Here is a 16,923-nt window from a genome sequence, read left to right on the forward strand (position 1 = left end):
CAATGCTCTTCTGTGGTTGAATCTAAAATCCAATGCTATCAGTAGCTGAGGCAACATCAATGCTCTTCTGTGGTTGAATCTAAAATCCAATTTGGTCTAGGTGCATTGGAACAGTAGAGATTCTTTAATGGTCACAGATCCTGTTTCTGTTTAAAATTACCAAATTTTTCATTCAGCTTTTGAGATGAGACAATACTCTTGTCTTGTGATGTTCCCGGTATGTTACCCATTTGTTGCATTTCAGACGGTATTCACTTTTATGCTTCATAGTTGAGCACAAGAATCTCCATTTACCATTTAGAGGTTTCAAGGTAAACAGACAGCAATTCACTCACATCCATAACAAGTTTCAAGCTAGTTCAAGTGGATACAAATATACAAGTTAAGCACAAGAATCTCCATTCTGAGGTTTAACCAGCCAGCATGGCAGGTCTCGATTAATACATACAGACATCAACTCTTACACGATGAACATAAACTCATCATCTTTGGCACCTTTTTTCATCCATATTTATCAACGTCGCCATCCTCATTAACCAGATTTGAATAGCAAAACCGCTTTCTGATCCAAATAGAAATAAACAAAGTGGTTTGTTTCATGAGTCACGTATGAACCTGTGCCCAAAAAAGATAAAAAGGTCAGTCGAAGCTCTTAAAGGTAATGCTGATTAATTTTCTTCCCTAAATAATCATTCCTAGTTTCATAATGAAGTGGCAACAGCAAAGCAATTTGTGTAACTAAAAAAATTAGGTGAGGTGAATATGCCTCCTTCTAAAACAGCAAAATGATGTAACTCTTGTATTATTCAACAAGATGGACCATGCTAAAAAGTGGCAACAAATGCTTTTCTAAATCCAAGAAGTTTGAGATAAATGCTATAATAGTATGAATAGCGAGGGAAACCAAAGCTTTGATCAGAAGCGAGGGTTATCCTACAGCTCGAGCAGCAGAACATTTGGAATTGAAAAGGGGCAGATACCTCTTGACAAATGCAAGGCACCACATTATACAACACAACATGCTCAGGTGATTATCTGACTCTTTGAAACTAAGGATACAATCACTAATATTACACACTCGTTTCCCCAACCCACAGTAGTTCATACATTTCCTCAAAATGTACGACAACACAGATAACATAAAGCTTCTGAGAAAGTTTTCTTACCTTCACCAATGTTAACAAATTAACTAATCTTTTTAAGGAAAGTTCTCCAAATATTAAAGTTTAGGAATAAAGAAAAAGAAAGTTTAGTAGTTATGTTAGCCAAAGTACAAGTCAATGTAAGATGATATTTGTAATAACGTTCCTGACGCTAAACTGGATTCTGGAAGGCAGGTTAACAAATAGATTTCTTTTCTAATAATTTGTACATCTATCACATGTGCAAATTTATATGGAGCTTTTCTTATGGAAATAAGATTTCAAGTAAGTATGGGCAACCATAAATTAAACCCAGTTAGGAAATGACCAGCAAAATTACTTACTTAAGAAAATGTCACAAAATGGGATAAAAACAATATCTTTCTAATAAATTACATAGACAAGAAGCCTTTTAGTGCTACAAACCTATTAATTCAAATAATAGGTTTTAATCCCTCAATATTTTTTTATGTCTTCACGCCGTTATAAACTGGTGGCCACTTAAAGACACTACAATCTTGGTAGCCAGGAAACACACTAAGTACATAGTATGCTAACACTCAATTAAAATAAAATCATTTTATCTAAAGTTGGATATTCCATCAGTCATGAAAACTTGAACTTCAATATTTGGCCAATAATGATTTCAAACTAAAAATAGAAAACATAATAGATCATCCTTAAACCTGCATAGCATCAAAATTGATTTGACTGACATCAGTCATTAAAGGAAAATGGTTTGGACAACCAACCCAATGAGTTACTGCTACAATATTGTTGTGTGCAAGACAACAGGCATTTTTAAATTGAACGACCATTCTCTAACCGCTATGACTATTTAAAAATGACAGAAACTTATAGATTAGCATTGGAGAACAACTATTTGCATAGCTAAATTTTAATGTAGAAGATACCATATTTTGAAAATAAACCACAAAGAGTAAACTATACCTTTCCACATATAAGTAACAAGTATATCTAAAAGTGAGGATATAGGCCACTTCATAATTTCACTTTAGTAGTGTCTCTTATCATATATTAGAAGCACAGTACTGAAGGTTTATTAGAGTAAAACTAGAAGAATGCTTTGAGAAAAGTGCAAACTTTGTCAATGGACTCTCCATCATGCTAGATGGTTCAAGTTGTTTGACAGCCTCACAGTACCAAATCAAATAAACCTAAAATCCAGATTTGTCCAAAAATATTAAATGTTGGCTGCACTACTTCCTTGATGTACAACAGCCACACCTCATGTCTCATATAGCCTCGCGAACTGATGAACAGAACACGTAACCTAACAACATCAGAAAGTGAATGCTCAAATAACTCCTGGATCATCCATATGCTTTCCCAAGATCAGACTATTTTCTTTCCCTGATAAGACCCCGAGATCAGAACTGATAGTACAGATCTATTAAAATCGGCTGTGGAAACTAGTGCAGGCAATTCGCTGCCAGGTCAGGCCCAATATCAAGCAGACATTTCAATTTGACTAGACTGATTTTGATTGCACAAAAGCAGCGGTAGCATCCAAAATGATTGAATACAAAGAAAAATTATTCAAAAGAAAATCATAAAATCTTACTTCAACTTAGCTTAATATGATGCGCTAACCTGAAAATTTGGGTGCAAAATTTCCAACCAGAACTAAAATCACTTTAAAGGCACTAAAAAAATCCCCAAAGCTACAGCTCATCCAAAACCATTTCATTTTTTTGCAATCTTTGCTTCCCAAATCAGAAGATTACAACACAAGAATCACATATAAGACAACATTTATATTAAATTTATCCTAGATCTATTTCATCTTCCCACCAAAAAATTGTTGAAATAATTAAATCTTAACAAATCGAAAATAATTATAAAGTAAAAGAAAAGGAAACCCTAACAAAAGCAAAATAGAATTACCAAAATTGCTACCAACGATGCAGTGCCAAGTGGGTCCGTGTCTCTTATCGAACTCCTTCTTTATTCGCTCTGCTACATCTTTCTCTACATTGTTCCTCTCAAATGCCTACGAGAAGAAACCGAAATCAAATGACTGAAACAAAATCTCAATAAATGAAAATTTATATATATAAAAGGAAAAAAAGGTTAAAGAGAAGGAAAAATAACTGCGATGGCGATATCAACAGCTTCTTTTTGCATGTCGTCTTTCATGTCGGCGCTCTTGATGATGACTCTTTTGCCAGATTGCGACACCGGCTGGGTGGGTTTCCGATCATCGGAGTTGGGTTTCACGACAAGAGCTCCGTTGTTGCTTTTCTTCGTGTCTTCACTCATGTTCATTGTTTGTTTGTTTGCCAAAGTGAATTCGATTCGATTTGTTTTTGTTTAAGTTTTGGTACAAAAAGCACTATACCAACCAACTGTCTGTGTGTGCCACCCTCTCTTTATCAAAGTGTTGCCCTTTTGATTACTTTGTTTTGCTGGTTAAGTCACTTGTGTGTTGACTGTGTGTGTATGATTGAGGTTGAGTTTTCGGTTTTCCCTTTTTTCACTGGAGGCAACAAATCCAAAAACGCCGTCGTTTTCTGAGTCCATTGTTTAACTCTTACAGCAGTGCTGGATTTTGGAATTCTTTCCCACCACATACTAGTACTCCTGTTCTTTTGTCTTTGTTTGGCTGTCTTGTCCCCATTAATAATAGCTAAAATATAGAAATTAAAAACTTAAATAATTAATTTTTTTTTAAAATAAAATAAAATTAATAGCTTGAAGCCTCAACTACTGGTTTGTCTGGTTGAAAGCATCAATTCTTTTGCCTTCTTTTCAAGCATTTATGTGAAGCTGTTGCCCCTGAAACATAATTAAAAATAGTACATTAGATTCTTTTCTCAGGAAAAGCACATGGAAAAAGCTAAGTGAGTTGCATATTTTTCTATGATATAGAACAAATAAATAAGATAAATTATTGTCAGTTTGTCAGAATCCTGATAAAAGTAATCTCTTGTGTAGATCATTTCATAAACAACCCTGCAATGCAATTCAAAATTATTATCATGAAAGATTATAATGATTCAGTCAGGAGGTTCACTGTATATCTTGTATGTATATTTATAGTACAAAATGAAAATTCACTGTGCCATTGAGATACTTTGCACAAGGGATATCTCACTATCCAGTTCAAGAGAGAACATTTTAACTATACTTGTTCCGACTTGCAATTACACTTCATCATCGGAATTCTGGACCACTCTGCGCCTCTTCGATCTTTTGGCAGCTGGAGAAGAACCTCCATTTTCGCCATCGGATTCAGAATCTTCAACAGCAGGAGGTGATAACACATTTTCTGATCCATTCTCTTCGTGTTCTTTAGAGTCCTCGCCTGATTCTTCTTCGGCTGCTGCAGAATCGTTATGGTCGGCTTCATGGTTTGAAGCATCTTCTTCCCTGACAGGATCCAATATTTTGAAATCCCTGGCAGTGCTACGCTTGGCATGCCTCAACAGATTGACTTTGCTCCTCTTGCTGAGTTGAATGAGATATTTTTCGTAATCTTCTATCTGGAAGATCAGGTCTGGAATGCATTTATTCTCCCTTTTAATCTTGTTGATAACACCCTTACTCTTATCATTTTCTAGTTGAACCTGCAAGTGTAATGAAAATAAGAAACTTGGAAAATTACACACAAACTTATTTTGATGTGATAATTCATTGTGGTATAATTACGGAAAATGCCCCAAGTCTATACCCTCTGCATCTCCTCCACAAAGTTATACAGAGGAACTGTGAGCTGTTTGCATGTTAATTCTACAAGCTTCTGGTATTGAAGACTAGGTAAAAGCTGCTTGCATCCCTTGGGAGCCATCTTAAGCCTTGACATCTGAGCTAAATGCTTATAAAACTTTGCAGTCAATCTGAGAAAATGCTCTGCTTGAGGATCTGCAAATTATAATGTCAAACAAAATTCGTAAATTCAGGAAGTGTAGAAGACAGAATAGATTCAGTTTTTTGGAAACTGCTTGCTTACACTTAAGGCTCATCAAAGCAAAAGAAGAAAACACTTTGACCACTGCTTCAGCCCTAATGTAAAGATTTTCCTCAAATGTCAATCCAGGAGGATGTTCTCCATTCCGATTAATATGAATGCTCTTTTGAACAATTAGACAGAATTTCTTAAGTTCTTTAACGGCCCAATCCAAATCAACTATGACTGCTTCAATTAATTGCAGTATAGAGGATGTTATACTAGTACTTGTTGACTGGTTTACGAGAGGGTATACTTCAGACACCTCTAACGAATCATCTGTTACTAATTTAGTGACCTTCAACAGCTCCTCAGAAATGGACTGAGCCACAAGTAAATCATTTGGAGGTGAGCTTAAACACACGGCCAATTTAACGACACTTTTTGCAACATTAGTGCCAGGGCTTTTGCATAAATCCATAGCCCAAGCTCCATGAGAATTCTTCCACTTGCAGGGCAATTTATTCCCAATCATTAATAACATATCATACAGAACCTGAGAAAAGAAAATTAATGCTTTTTGACGGATTTATATAGAAAAAGATACTAATTGCAGCTGATAGGAATGAAACAGGTAAAAATGCATTTACCTCAACTTCACGTAAAAATGAATGCTCAAGGAGCTCCAATATTAATGGCTTCAGAAGTTTCTCAATGAACAATTCTTTACTTCTTATATGTTCATCATCAATTTTAGAGGATTCCTCACTTTCATAATTTAAACCATACTCAACTGTGGCAACTGACAACAAATCTTCAAGCAAGTCAGTTAATTGTGAGCTCCGCATACTAATTGTGATCAATTCTTTTAAGCAAATAAAGGCTAGATGGAGATGTTCTTTCCTGTCTTCAACACCTTTTCTTCCTTTTGTTTCCTTTTTCTTCTGATCTGTCGTAGACTTTGGTCCAGATTTGAGCAAAAAGATCAATTTCAGCAATGGGGACCCCAGGATATGAATACCTCCATAGATCAATGTCTTCAATGGATCATCCTTCCCAACAACAGGGTAAGTTTTAATTTGACGAAGGGTAGCATCCAAAACAAAAGAAATAATCTTAGAGCAACATTTTGTTGTCTTGCCCGAGGATGTCTGGCTATGTTTCTGGGAAGCTGTAACACCATTAGAGCATTCAATATTGTATAGTTTTACCACTGTCTGCAGAAGCTGAAAGATGCTTGAAGTTGCTAGAAAAGAAATTCGCTCTTGGGTCAAATTGTTGTTTCCAGAATCATGAATATTGGGTGTATCAGGAGCAGTAGCTCGTATATTCGCTCTTCTAGTGCTGTTACCCTGTCTTGATGTACTTGAATCTTTTTCCAGCAAGTCATGAAGATCAACAAATCCAATAAATTCCTTTTCGAGATCCGACTTCTCTGCATCACTGGCTTTTTCCAACTCATTAGCAATAGTATTCAACAGCACTTCCACGATTCCTAGTAAAATCAAAGAGCAGCATTTTCTTTTCTCTTGTCCAAGACATGTAGTGTTTTCTTCCTGGGTCTGACCAAGAATATCTGATCTGACATGACAGAGAAAAGAAATTAGTAAAAGGTAAACCTGCTAAGAAAGACCAACATCATTGAGGACTAAACTAAAGATGCTTATGACAAGATATAAGATATATGTAAAAATAATAACGGATGGAAAACCTCACAAACCTTTCAAATTTCCACTTTGAAGAAACTTCCGGATCTTCAATAAAGCGGAAGAAAGTGTTTCGCTGGACAAATTTCTTCCCTCCTGCAATTTTCATAGCTGAAATGTCAGTGAAACTTCATACATAGTCTTTTTTTTTCCTCATCTAACCTATCATCATAAAAGCATAACTGGTCGCACTAGCAATACCTCATTCTCTTGTGAAAGAGAGAAACCAAAGCAAGTCCATGCAGAGTCTGAATGACGATTAATATTGCCATGTGGTTGGAGGAGTAGAATGAAAGATATACAAAAGAGAAGACAATCTAAAGGCTCTTGAATTAAAGTTTTCCCACTTTCAGTTTTAACACATTGACTGACCCCAAGTTGGCAATCTGTATCCTGCCAAAAGTGTTCTTAAATGTCAATACAGATTTTTGTTACTTGTTCACAATAACTTAATATCCAAGATGCATATCAAGCAACACTATATGAGGTTTCACACCATAAAAGTTCATAAATTTCTCACAACTCAAATGTAATTAAAGGGATTCAAGTATGAACTTCAAATAAGGTAAGCTTAAATGGATGGAAAATTACCTCCCTGAAAAAACAAAGAAAATGAGGTAAGAGAAAATCAAAGACTGGCCCTCCAGTTGATGGGTCAACCAAAACAAGCTTCACAAGTCCATGGTACATGACCTCCTTGACTTCTGCCTACACATAGCAATCTATCAATTCAGGAACATAGTTCAGTAACAACAAAATGAAATGCATGACTGAAGATAAACCTGCTGATAAAGGCATCTTTGCAGCAAGGCACTCAGCTCCTGGAAGAGACCTCCTCCTGTGCTGCGGGGTATCTCTTGCTGGCTGCAACTGGCTTGGCTTGATGAGTCTTGAAAAGAAGACAAGCCATCTGTTTTAGATTGCTTTTCTGCCAGTATAAGATTAATAATGGCATTTGTTGCCGCAAGACGAACTGTGTCTTCTCGTCTAAACATGGCTTTACGCACAACCAAGATGGTGTAGTCCTTCATTATTAAGTGAAACAAGTAAAAATACTGGCATAAACAACTTAACAAAAAAAAAAAAATTGAAGTTTCAACAGATCTCCTTATCTTTTTCACCCTAGTCCCATCTACCCTAAATTTGAACCAAACCTCCCAACCTTAGAGAATAGGAGTCAATCTCAAGACCTTATTTGCAACCTTAAGAGACCCAACTAGTTAAAACAATTAGTTTAATTGATGAAAAATTTTTAAAAGATATGGATGCCTAGAAACCAAAATTAAATTTCCATTGTCATGGTCATGGATTAAAATCGAGACATGTTCATGAACCATAATTGAGGTTGGCTCAATTGCTCAGTTTTAAATTTTTCTTCCATTTTGGTGACTAAACCCACTCTTTTTGCTCGAAAAAAAATTACGGAGTGCCATATACTATATTATAATTTAATAACAGCCATAACAGAATTGATCGTCTTTCTTTGTCAAATGAACATGAGAAGACATTTACCTGAAGATCATGACTGAACTTGATGAGAGGCAGAAGAGCAGTAACAAGATAAGAGGCAACTTTGCCATTCATAAAAGTGAAATAATCCAACAATTCCTTCAGAAGGGAAACATGTTCCAACATTGGGTAAGGATAACTTTGTACCAGAATGCCGATCAGTCTGCACATTGAATATTAATGCCACTCATAACCAGAACTCAAACAAAAAGTTTGTGATTGATCAAGAGCAATTACCTTATGATTAACATACTTTGAGTTGGCTTTAAGGAAAGGACACGAAACTTGCATTGCTTAATAATCTGCAAACAGCATACTAACATAAATACAAAGTGGCGTCCAAATCAGACAAAAGATCTGGAGAGTTCCCGCCAGCTGACAAGTGCATCACATATGGTACAGATTGTACCAATATATGGTACAGAGAATGGAAATCAATCATAAATAACTGCCTTGTAAAGCTTAAATTTTAGTGTCACCAACCTCATTCCTAGCCATATCATGGACTTCAAATAGAGTTTTAAGAATCTGAATACCAAGCTCCTCAATGCCCAGTAGACAATTTGAACTGCAGTATTCTTTAAGGTTTCCCTCTTCCAATGACTCCAGCAATAGAAAACCAAGCTGAGCAATGCTAGGCACAATATGCTCCCGTCCATAATTGCTTTCATTTACCTTATGATCAATAGAAGAGAATTTAGTTAAAATCTAAAATGTCTTAAGTACATTGTGCATACAAATAAGAGTAATATAACACGATCAGATAATAGATATTAGGAAAAAAGATATTACAGCTCTTAAGACCGCCTTTTCCACTACTTTGACCCTCTGCAGATATTCTTCCTTCAAATTATCAGGTAGCCACTTGCAATCTCTGACATGGCAGCAATATTCAAGACATGTTTAGCATTATTCAAATCAAGAACCAAAGTTATCTACACTTTAACTTCTAAACCACGTGTAATGAGAAGTTAATTAGACTGTGAATAAGAATCATTGTTATGAGAGCTTTTCATGTAGACATAAGCTCTCTGTTGGCACTATGCTGCAATGCGTTTCATGAGATTGCATACCAGCCACAGCTTCTATACAAATGATAATCTCACAATAACACAGAGACACCAGCCCACAGCATATATCTCAATTCCAAGTAAATGTTTAAAAAAGAAGGGGTAACATGTTCAGATTGTCACTATCTAGAACGAAACACATGTTCTAATGATTTCAATCAAACAATTAACACTAACACTAGACTATAATTTATGGAGCATGTTTCTAATAATTAGCATTATCCATATTTTTACTAAACAAATCAACTCCACATTTAAATGTAAAAAAAATATAGAAGCATTTGATACTTGGAAAACTTGGAATCGTGATAAGCAGCCACCACTGCTGTTTTCAAAATCCTCATCGAATTCTCACTGAACCTCCTGACCCTTGCAATTGACAACATAACAGCAACTGTAAAATGATTGAAAGCTCGGACATCCGACTTCACGAGCCCGATAACCTCTTTTCCCAAAGACGGGTCCTGCTTCACTGCGAAATTAAAATGAAGCAAGACAGTCCCTTCAACTTGCCTAACAATTGAGGTTACCTTAGACCCCATTTTCGACCCAAAAAACCCCACGATCCCTTCAATAACCTCCCTCTTATTAAACCCTTTCGACGCCAAAACAAGTAACTGGTACACAAGTGAAGGCAAATCTTGCAAGTCCACAATCTTCATTTCATCAAACACCTTCTCCAAAAACTCTCTACACCTCCCCTTATCGACAAACCCGAAATCCTTTACAAGTGAAACCATCTTAATTAAAAGTCCCTTCGACCAATTGCAATCAAGAACACGATCAAATACAGAATTAACATAATCTCCACCCCTCTCGCTTTCTCTTATCAAATCAAAACACTTGGGCAAAAGATCAAGCAACTGGGCATCATCCAAATTCACAATATGTAATATATCCAATACAATTAAGTCCACAGCTGATTTGAGATCTTTAATTGGCACTTGATTTAATAGGGTACTGAAGAAATGAATTGTTTTGATAGAATTTGTGTCACGTGGGATTTTAAGCGAGGTGAAGAGATTAATGTAATTGACGAGAAGTGAGGAAAGCAGAGAAGAGAGAGAGGGAGTTTGAGGAGAAAGAGAGATTAAGGAGAGAAGAGAATGGGTATATTCTGAAACTGCGAGAGAAGGAGAATGGGAAGAGGAGCGAGAGTGCAGAAAGGAAATAAGCGCTTCGTGGGATTCTGAAGAGGGGAGATATGAAGACACTGAGAAGCTGGTTTGATGGTGGTCTTCAGCTAGGCGGATGATGTCGGCGTCGGTGAGTGGTGGCGCTGCGGCGGTGGTCATGGTGGTGATGGTAGTTCAGGCAGTGCTCTGTCTCGACTTTTTTTTTTTTTTTTAAGTTTACAGTTTTGAGAATTTTTGAAAAAGCGGGAATTTGGGTTTTAGTTTTAGTTTTTACACGTCAGTTTTGCGCGGGAACATTTTCGGCCAGCTCTCAAAAATTCAAAATTGCTTGAGGCCTTCAGCTGCACTTCTTTTAAACGGAGAAATACTAATTACTGCGTGTACAGTTGTACAACTTACAATAACATATGCGAAAAATACTACTCTTATAAAGACCCATATAAAAAGAGCTATAAAATAATATCATTCAGAAGAAAAAAACAAAAAAAAAACAGAAAAAGAGAAAGAGAGTGAGAAAAATCATAAAAATCAATGATGGAGATTGTCTTTGTATGCCCTCTTTGTATGTATCTTTGTAAAACTAGCATTGCTTTAACATATGCCCGGAAAAGTAATATTATGCATACAAAATTGTTTATTCATGTAAACTATTTCTTATAAATTGACATATAATTATGTATAAATTGACATATAATTATGTAATATTTTTTAATTATTTAATTTATTTTTAATTTAAAATCATTCAATTATCTCAAAACACATCAATTTATGTAATAAGTAAATTTGTATGAAAAGTTTATATACAAAGTAGTATCCTAAATTTATTATGAGTTAGGCATAGGCATTAATTTGACTACAACAAATTAAAACACATAATGTCATTTACACAATAAAATTTATATCATTGAGTTAGACAGACAATCAGGGTGTAAATGAGTTGAATCGAGCTGGACACGAGCTCGACTTGACTACTATAGTGTCGAGCTCGAGTTCGACCAAGCTTAAGACATTTAGCTCGAGCTCAAGCTTGGCATAGAAAAGGCAAAGCTCGAGCTCGAGCTTAAGCAGGTAGAGCCACCATGGCCGCAAAAACATAAGTTGAAAAAGCATGTTATCCAGAGAAACCACACATATTTCTATTAAAAGTATAAGGTTTGAAACACTNATATTTTTTAATTATTTAATTTATTTTTAATTTAAAATCATTCAATTATGTCAAAACACATCAATTTATATAATAAGTAAATTTGTATGAAAAGTTTATATACAAAGTAGTATCCTAAATTTATTATGAGTTAGGCATAGGCATTAATTTGACTACAACAAATTAAAACACATAATGTCATTTACACAATAAATTTTATATCATTGAGTTAGACAGACAATCGGGGCATAAATGAGCCGAATCAAGTCGAATATTTGATTATTTGATTGCTCGAGCTCGGCTTGACTACTATAGTGTCGAGCTCGAGTTCGACCAAGCTTAAGACATTTAGCTCGAGCTCAAGCTTGGCATAGAAAAGGCAAAGCTCGAGCTCGAGCTTAAGCAGGTAGAGCCACCATGGCCGCAAAAACATAAGTTGAAAAAGCATGTTATCCAGAGAAACCACACATATTTCTATTAAAAGTATAAGGTTTGAAACACTTAACATTCAAAAACATAGTTTACAGAAAATGTAAACTTTAATATTCACATTGATTAAAAAAAAAAAAAAGATAGTGAAAGTCAAGGAAAGAGAGAGAAAAATAAGCTTTACCTAAGGGAGGCAGTGGCCGAACTTTGTTGGTTGTGTGTTGGGCTTCGGCGTGCAAAACTTTCGGTTTTGTTTTAGGGGTTTTAGATTATCAGATTTCGGAGAGGACGAAAATTACACATGTTGTCAAAAGTCGCCCTCAAAGGTCTTAGGTGGCGACAACAGATTCTTGAACGGCTCAGAGAACTTCTTTTATGACTTTCCTTTAAGATCTAGAGAACTGAAACTCTGAAAGTATAGGGGCTAGTTAAAGCCAACCCCCTACGAAAGAAAAATTCCGCTTTATTGTAAATTAGGATTTAGGGTATTTGGGAATAGGGGGTGTGTTTGTCACTTTTCAAACTGGTAAATTACATATACCCCTTTGAGCTCAAGAAAATTTAGCTGACCGACCATCCCAAGTTTGGATTTAAAAAATATGGCCTTGAAACTGTTTTGCATTTTTTTCCAATTTAGAGAAGCTAATGTGGCACAGTTAGGATCCATTAAACATGTAAAATTAGTTAAAATGAAAAGATTAAAACATATAAGGACAATCATAATTAATGAAAGTTTTTAAAATTTGAAATTTGAAAAAGAGCCCCACCCATTCAAATCGCTTAATCGAAGCCAATTAAGGCAAAAATCGATATCTTCAATCCCTAAATGCATCTGTGCAATTTCTGGCGATAACAGTCCACATTCCGACAAATTTTCACACCCAAATTCAATCCTAACGCTTCTACCTTTCTTAAAACTATGGCTGACATTCACAATGAGGATGAAAACCCAACGCCTCTTCGAATCATAGAGTCCGGCCGCGCAAGCAGTTCAATGGCTGCTTCGGTGGATCCTCCGATTAGTGAAGGTGTTCCAGCAGCGGATACGACGGCGACACAACAAGAGAGAGAACAGAAGCAAAACGATTCTGAAGAAGAAGAGGAGGCCGGGCAGAATTCAGGCCAGGAAGAGGAGTCCAGCGAGAGTGAGGAGGAGGAGGAGGAGGAGGCCGCCAAAGAGGAGGAGGCTGCCGAAGAAAAGGCATTTGTACTTGCCGAGACCTAAGATCGCTTAAGCGATCCTTGGTATCGCTTAAGCGATTGATGGCTTTTACTCTTGGTCGCTTAAGCTATTTTGGATTGCTTAAGAGTAAAAGCGATGAATTGCTTAAGCGATATAAACGATCGCTTAAGCGATCTTAGATCTGGCAGATGTTGATGCTGCCTCGTACAAGATCTCTTAAGCGATATGTAATCGCTTAAGCGACTAAGAGTAAGAGTGATGAATCGCTTTTACTTTTGGTCGCTTAAGCGATCTCTTCCGAGGTAGAACAAAATCTGCCAAGATCTATAATCTCTTAAGCGATCATTTGTATCACTTAAGCGATTTCAGATCGCTTAAGAGATCTTGTATGAGGCAGAATCATCTGCCCATCGCTTAAGTGATTCTTCCGTAGCATATTTTGTTTATATTTGATTTGGTTTAATTTTTTTGCTGATATTTTGTTTATATCGATTGTGCAGATTTTCCGGAGCGTAAACTATAGAAAGTACGGATTGGAGGTTGTAAGCGATACGATATCGTACTTCCCTGTGAGGGTGACATTGAGGTCAAGTTGGGATGTTTCAACGAGAATAACGAGGATTTTAGGGACAATGAGGAATGGTGAAAGGAGATTCAAAGAGACTTGTTTTAGTCATTTTTGGGATATGGACACAAAATGGAAAAAGACATTCTAGGGGTCGGGAGTGCATTATATGTTGCTGCACTAAATAAAAAGCAACAAAAAGCATGAAATGTGGTTCATGGTGGATGGAAAGCCATAACGTTTTGGGATGATGGAATATGCGTTGGTGACTGGCTTAAGATATGGGGAATTGCCAGGCGAGGTTGAGGAAAAAAGAATAACGGATAGTACAGGAGCCAAAAGGTTGGCTAACAAGGTTTTGGCGGGGAACAAGTCTATTAAGGCACAGGAATTAGAGGACAGGTTAAAAGATGGTGAGTTTAACGATTCAGAGACGTTCAAATTGTGCTTGGTATTGTTCTTACATTCGATCCTAGTGGCTAGTGACTCAACAAAAGCCATTGATATTGATTGGGTGAAGTTTGTAAGCAACTTGAACTTCTTTAATGCTTATCCGTGGGGACGGGTATCATTTAAGTGAACCATGGAGTCCCTACAAGCAAAAGACCTAGCGTTAAAGCACTCCCAATGGGCCGAGAAGAAAAGACTGGCGACGTACAATTTTTTTGGCTTCCCATGGGCAATTCAGGTAAATATTAATAGCTTTTTGTTATATTTTTTTTAATATATGTGTTTGAATTATGATATGGACTGTTTTTTTACAATGTAGGCTTGGATGTATGAGGTCATCCATGTCCTGGCTAAGGCAGGAGGGAGGATTAGGGCTTCGGTTGTGCAACAGACATTTCCTAGGATGTTGTGGTGGCACGACCAGAAGTGTACCCATTCGGATTATGAGCAAATAGAGATTGAAATTCAATCAGTTCGGGTAAGATTAAAGGATTAAGCTTGAACATGCACTTGCTTTAAAATGTCGTTTAAATCTGATTGATTTTGTTTCTTATTACATGGGGGTTGTCCGTCCCTTCCTCACCCCTACTGGGGGTGAAGCGCAACAGTACTATGTCACATCTTTTCGAGCATTGGAGGATCAAAGGGATGAAAGGATAGACCGCCTGATGCGGGACCTACAAGGGGTCACACATGTGAGGGCAGTTGCAGGGCTACTGCTTGAGAATGTGGTTGAGGCCGAGGAGGATGAAGCCGCATCAGTGGGAGGGAGGAGGAGGAGGGGATAGAGGAAGAGGTTCGTATGCCTCAGCAAACCGATACAACAAGTACCACTTTGCCGAGGCCTGGGAGTCAGGAGAGTGAGGTGGTTGAACTCATAAAGAGTTTGTTTGATAAGATGGAAGAGCAGTTGAAAAGGGTGGAGGAGAAAGTGGATAAGGTGGCAGAGAAAGTTTTTAGGGTGGAGGAGGAAGTTGGTAGGGTGCAGAAAGAAGTTGGTGGAGTATTGAAGGCGGTTAAAGTGCAACCTGGGCTGAAAAGAGAGAGCCGAAAAAGTAGGTTTGTGAAATCGCCTTACACCATACTAACACATGGAACTAAAAGGAAAACAAAGAAACAAATTGAGGAAGAAGCCAAAATTGAGGGGGTTAAAGAGGTTTCTGGAGGAAGTGGGGTAGTTATAATAGAGGAGGTTGAGGCAGGAGGCGAAGGAAGCGGGGATGTACAAATAGAGGAAGGGGAAGGAAGCGAGCAAACAAAAATGGAGTCCACTGTTGATTTGTATAGGCTAATAGAGAAGGAAAAGAAAAAACCCTTCCATGCCTATTACAATGAATCCGGAAGTGATGCCCTTGTAAAGTGTAAGACCGGGGATTATTCCCGGGATTGGTTTGAAAAGATTTTGACGATGGGCAGCTGGCTTCACGACTCGGTGAGTTATTTTCGCTTAATTTTCCTTATTTTTGCTTATGTTTTCCATGAGGTATTGTATACTTATCATGTTGTTTTTATTTGATGCAGCACATCGATGAGGTATTGGCACTGATGAGGCCGCGACAAACCAGCAATGGTGATCTACTATATCCCGATTGTGCTATCACCGATGTGGCCTTTGGCCAAACACTGGTGTTGACATATCGCAATTTATTGAAAAAGGCCATTGGTACATCTGTAGCAAAAGGAGTCAAGCGAAAATGATCGGGCACAAAAGACTTGGACTGCATCCCTAATGATTTTAGGTTTGATGACAGGATGATGCAGTATGTAATGGGGGACAGACCCAAATATGGCCACAGTTGGACAAAGGTTAAAAGTGTCTACTGCATCATCCTTGTCAAGGAAATGCACTGGATACTAGTCGTCGCTCTCTTAGAGGAGAGGTTGCTGAAGATCCTTAACTGCAACCCAACAATTTGTCGAGATAGGCAATTGGAGGCTGAGTTGGAGCCACTGTCCGTGTTGTTCCCACAGCTGTTACGCGAGAGCAGGATGTTTGAGCACCTCGGTGATGAAGCATTGACGGGAAAGTGGCCACTCAAGCACGTTCCCGTCCCAACAAATGAGTCAAGGTAAATTTTGTATAAAACTAACTTACATAATACAATTGTTCTANTCAAAAATAATTCTTTTAATAACATTAAAAATGTAAAACACTTTTAATTGGATCATAATTCCAATTATTCACTTAATCAATCAAAATTTTAATATTAATGTATTATAATATATCAAAGTTTTTAATATGGTGTAATTTATATGTAATAAATATAATTGTATTCGTATATTTATTTAATTAGGTTATTCTAAAAATTTAATTTTTTCTATTTAATTTTTTTTATTTTATAAAACAATAGAAACCCTCAATTATTCATATTTCACAAATATTTCATTGTAGTCCAGGTTCCAAAACAGGTTTCAAAACAGGTTCCAAACATGTTATAAACAGGTTCCAAACAGGTTCCAAAAATCTGTTCCAAACCGGGTACCTCCTACAAGTTCCAAACATGGTACTCTTTTTACAAGTTCCGGTTCCGGTTCCTCCACACACAAGAACCGGAACCGGAGCCGGAACCGCACAGTATCGGTTCCAAAAAATTAGAACTGGAACCTACCCGTATAGTATCGGTTCTAGGTAGGTTTCGATTCCGGTTCTATCCGCTACCCGTGCTCACCCCTAGTGAC

General features: G+C 37.0%; 3 protein-coding genes across 3 annotated transcripts; 1 reads left to right on the plus strand and 2 right to left on the minus strand.

The window, feature by feature from the left end:
• Positions 1-270: 270 nt before the first annotated feature.
• On the minus strand, positions 271-3,626 carry LOC116135560 (dynein light chain 1, cytoplasmic). Its single transcript, XM_031421271.1, has 3 exons — positions 3,258-3,626; positions 3,051-3,156; positions 271-615 (listed from the first exon to the last, which is right to left on the minus strand). Exons 1-3 carry the CDS (start codon positions 3,429-3,431, stop codon positions 533-535), a joined length of 363 nt encoding a protein of 120 aa, XP_031277131.1. The 5' UTR covers positions 3,432-3,626; the 3' UTR covers positions 271-532.
• Positions 3,627-4,162: 536 nt separating this feature from the next.
• Positions 4,163-10,632, minus strand: LOC116135609 (Fanconi anemia group I protein). The gene is given in 13 exon segments (XM_031421323.1): positions 4,163-4,756; positions 4,759-5,027; positions 5,116-5,608; positions 5,703-6,628; positions 6,773-6,854; positions 6,960-7,151; positions 7,350-7,466; positions 7,541-7,783; positions 8,271-8,430; positions 8,505-8,569; positions 8,751-8,942; positions 9,060-9,141; positions 9,626-10,632. Coding segments are annotated over 13 exon segments (4,275 nt in total). The 3' UTR covers positions 4,163-4,309.
• A 2,333-nt stretch (positions 10,633-12,965) lies between these two features.
• Positions 12,966-14,577, plus strand: LOC116135610 (histone H3.v1-like). The gene is made up of 4 exons (XM_031421324.1): positions 12,966-13,253; positions 13,730-13,871; positions 14,091-14,207; positions 14,564-14,577. The coding sequence occupies exons 1-4, from the start codon at positions 12,966-12,968 to the stop codon at positions 14,575-14,577; spliced, it is 561 nt and encodes a 186-aa protein (XP_031277184.1).
• The last annotated feature ends 2,346 nt before the right edge of the window (positions 14,578-16,923 follow it).

Source organism: Pistacia vera, unplaced genomic scaffold (genome assembly GCF_008641045.1).
Source record: "Pistacia vera cultivar Batoury unplaced genomic scaffold, PisVer_v2 Contig301, whole genome shotgun sequence".
Taxonomy (NCBI): Eukaryota; Viridiplantae; Streptophyta; class Magnoliopsida; order Sapindales; family Anacardiaceae; genus Pistacia; species Pistacia vera.